Source organism: Athene cunicularia (genome assembly GCF_003259725.1).
Source record: "Athene cunicularia isolate RWA chromosome 4 unlocalized genomic scaffold, athCun1 chr4_part3, whole genome shotgun sequence".
NCBI classification, from domain to species: Eukaryota; Metazoa; Chordata; class Aves; order Strigiformes; family Strigidae; genus Athene; species Athene cunicularia.
In genome coordinates this window covers 12,700,244-12,703,863 of record NW_020799100.1, presented here as the reverse complement: position 1 = coordinate 12,703,863, position 3,620 = coordinate 12,700,244, and the positions used below count along the sequence as shown (strand labels likewise).

Below are 3,620 nucleotides of genomic sequence, written 5' to 3'. Positions count from 1 at the left end.
CCTCCCCCCAACTGGGAGAAGTACAGGCAGCGCCGGATATCTCAGCGCCTGCCGGATGGTTCCGGGCATGGCTCTGCCTTCACTGCTGCCCCGGTGCCAACCCGCAGCATCGCTGAGGCTGTGCGTGAGCGCTCGCAAAGCCTCACTGGGGAGCAGGGGGGCCGGTCCCGGGGGCACACTGCTCGCCCCCCTGCCCCGCCAGGTGCCTGGCCCCGACCTGACCCCCCCAGATTGCTCCGCAGGACACCCGAGCCCGATGCTGGCAGCGCTGAGATTTGCAGGCAAGTGCCACCGCGGCATGGGGGTGGGAGCAGGTCTGTGGGCACAGCCTGGGCATGGGGTGGCATTTGGGGACATTCCTTTGAATCCTGTGTCAGAGCATCCTAATCCACCCCCTAGGGCGGGCTGTGGGGTTTCTTGGGGTGGGGGGTGTCTATGACTTCTTTCCCTGGGGTGGGCACAGCCCTGCGTGTCTTTATCCCCCACGGGCGGGCAAGGTAGTTGACGTGGGTGCCCCTGGGTGGGTGTCAGCAGGGCGGCAGGTGCTGGGGAAGAGCGTCCAAAGGTGAAGCACCCCTGGGAGATGGAGGAGCAGCCCCAAAGGCTTGGCCGGAACCAGGAGCGGGGCTGGGCTGGCCCATGCGGCATGAGTGAGTGCTCCCTGCCCCTGCATGGTGGTCCCCGCCCTGCCACCCCAGAGGCACCCAAGTCCAGCCCCGGAGCAGCGGAGGGGGCAAGCTGCCAGGGAAGCCGGCCCCAACCCCGCCGTGTGGACTCGGATGAGCTGCTGTGGGATGTGGTGGGCAGGGACCACTCCCTGGCTGGCATCCTGGCCCCCTCGGCCCCCCTCTGCACCACCACCGAGATGATGGGCAAGCTGCTGGTGGTGGGGGAGCAGCAGGCCTGGCGGGAGCGTTACCAGCAGGACTGGCGCCTGGAGGCCCTGGCACAGGACAGGTAGGGCTGGTGTGGCACTGGGCACTGTGCTGAAACACCTGCCAGCCCCGGTGCTTAGCCCCTGTCCCCACAGGCAGGGCTTCGAGCCCATCTCACCGCCCCCCGGGAGCACTGCCAGCTCCACCTCCTACTCGGCATATTACGGCTCAGCAGCAGGCAAAACTGAGCCTCTCGGCAAGATGAAGGAGCTGCCAGAGGTGGTGGAGGGAAGCTCAGAGGATGAGGAGGAGGAGGTGGACCACGAGCTGGTGGAAAAGAAGGTAAAGCGGGCACTGCTGGGGATGATGCACTAGAGGCTCCCCCCTGCCATCCCCAGGTGTTCATGGAGACCCAGGGCATTGCCAGGTGCTCACAGTGAGGCAGCACTGGTTGTTTGTGGGAACTAGGGACATCTCCGGGTGCTCATGGGGACCAGGGACATCACCAGGTGCTTGCAGGGACCAAGGGTATTGCTGGATGCTCACAGGGGCCCGTGAAGGCCAAGGGCATTGCTTGGTGCTTGCGGGAGCTGGGGGCATTGCTATATGCTTGTGGTGTATGAGACATTGCCAGATGCTTGCAGGGACCAGGGACATTGCCAGTAGCTCATGAGAACCAGAGGCATCGCCAGATGTGGTCTGTGGGGCCCAGTGCAGCGTGGCACCCCTGCACCTGTGTGCCAGTCCCCCAGTCCCAACAGGGGGTGGCCCCAGTCACCCCGACCTCTTTCCTTGCAGCTGCAGCTGATCGAGAGCCTGAGCCGCAAGCTGGCGGTGCTGCGGGAGGCACAGCGGGGGCTGCAGGAGGACATCAGCGCCAACGGGGCACTGGGCGAGGACGTGGCTGCCCGTCTGCAAGCTCTCTGCACCCCGGGGGAGTTTGACAAGTACCGTCTCTTCGTGGGCGACCTGGACAAGGTGGTCAACCTCCTGCTCTCCATCTCGGGGCGCCTGGCCAGGGTGGAGACTGCCTTGGGCAGCCTGGGGCCGCACGCCCCCGCTGAGGACAAGGTGAGCACAGGGCAGGGTGGCACCTGTGGGGTGCTAGGGTGCAGGATGCCCCCACCAACATCACCCATCTCACCCACAGGTGGCCCTGCGGGAGAAACAGCGGCTGCTGGTGGCGCAGCTGGAGGACGCCAAGGAGCTGAAGGAGCACGTGGGGCGGCGGGAAGAGGCGGTGGGTGCCATGGTGGCACGGTACCTACCTGCTGAGCACCTCCAGGACTACCAGCACTTCGTCAAGATGAAGTCGGCCCTCATTGCCGAGCAGCGAGAGCTGGAGGAGAAGATCAAGCTGGGCCAGGAGCAGCTACGGTGCCTGCGTGAGAGCCTCGGTCAGGCCCCCAAGGGCTGCTAGCCCCCTGCCCAGCCTTCCCCCGGGACCCTGGTCGTGGCCCCAGCTTGCTGCCAAAGCGGATCTGGCCCCTCGGGGGCTCTCGCTGCGTCTGTCTGTCTGTCCAGCCCCTGCCTTTTATTTATTTATCTGGTTTACCGAGCAGGGGAGGGGGTACCAGTCCAGGCGCTGGCAGGGGAAATTGTGTCACAGACCTGCCCTGGGGTCTATGGCCACCCAGCACCCTGTGGCCCCGCAGGACCAGATGAACAGATCCTGTCACCCCTCTGCTACTCATGGGCCTTTCTGTGCCCGTGGGGGTCCCTGGGTTCCTCCGCCTTGTCCTGGACACCAGTGCCTGTCCCACAGCTGGTGCTACACCGCGTGCCTTAAAACACCCCTCCGGCTGCCCTGGGGCATCTCCACGCAGCACCTGGAAGGGTTAAACTATCCTTACCCTCCATCATGCCTATTTGTCCAGCTCTGTCCATCTGTCCGGTGGGAGCTGGAGGAATTTCTGCCCCAGCATCCTCTTCCTCTTCATTGTGTCTGAAACAATAGACCTGGCCAACAGGTCCTTAACCCACTCCCCGCCGGCCCAAGTCACAACGGGGGGCTGAGTTGGGTGCTGGTGGGTGCTGTGTACTCCTCTCCTGGGGGACACAGTGATGGGTGCCCCTGGGATGGTGCCCTGCCAGGGGATGGGGTGCTGGCAGCAGTAGACTGGGGACTGTGGGTGCCTCCTGCCACCAGTGGTGTGGGCACAGCGACCACCCGGCCTCATCCAGCCCTCCAGCCTCTGCCCTGGCACTGGGAAGGATTAATAGAGGAAGAACCATGCTAAGGCTGAAATGGGGTACCTGTCCCCCTCCTCTGTGCTGCAGCAGCCCCAAATAGCTCTTAGACCTCACCCTGGGCCACCCCCCAGGCCCATCACTGTCTATCTGTCCCCACAGGATGGGCAGGTGCCTTGATGCTGATTTTGCACAGGGATTTCGTGCAACTGGCAGCAGCTTGGGTTGGTGGTGGGGAAGCATTTTGGGGAGGCAGGATGGGCCCCAGCCCTTTTGGGGGTGGCCATAGCTGGGCAGCCCAACCCCAGGGTGCAGGCAGTGCTCATGCCTGCCTGCTCGACATCACAACATCCCCCCGTGTGGCTGTTCACCCTGTGGGCCTCCCCCAGCCGTTGAACGCTACACCCCATATCTACCTGGCCCTACCCTGGGGCCAGGAACGGGGTCCCCCACATCCCCCCCATCTCAGCCACCCCCTGTACCTGCCCAGGGACACTGGTAGGACCAAAGACTGCACCCACTGGGAGGTGGGGGACATGCTGCTCTTGGCGGGGG

At 64.5% G+C, this 3,620-nt stretch overlaps 2 protein-coding genes across 2 annotated transcripts in view; both read left to right on the top strand.

Annotated features, from left to right (window-relative positions):
* SHROOM4 (shroom family member 4) overlaps window positions 1-3,614 on the top strand; it is an 8,565-nt gene extending 4,951 nt beyond the window's left edge. The window contains exons 5-9 of the mRNA XM_026848796.1: window positions 7-281; window positions 532-957; window positions 1,031-1,217; window positions 1,674-1,946; window positions 2,026-3,614. Coding sequence (XP_026704597.1) covers window positions 7-281; window positions 532-957; window positions 1,031-1,217; window positions 1,674-1,946; window positions 2,026-2,295 — 1,431 coding nt within the window. The 3' untranslated portion in view covers window positions 2,296-3,614. The remainder of the gene's footprint in view (window positions 1-6; window positions 282-531; window positions 958-1,030; window positions 1,218-1,673; window positions 1,947-2,025) is intronic.
* Window positions 1-3,620, top strand: part of LOC113480173 (diacylglycerol kinase delta-like) — a 38,866-nt gene that overhangs the window by 11,443 nt on the left and 23,803 nt on the right. The gene's annotated exons all lie outside the window — the stretch shown is intronic.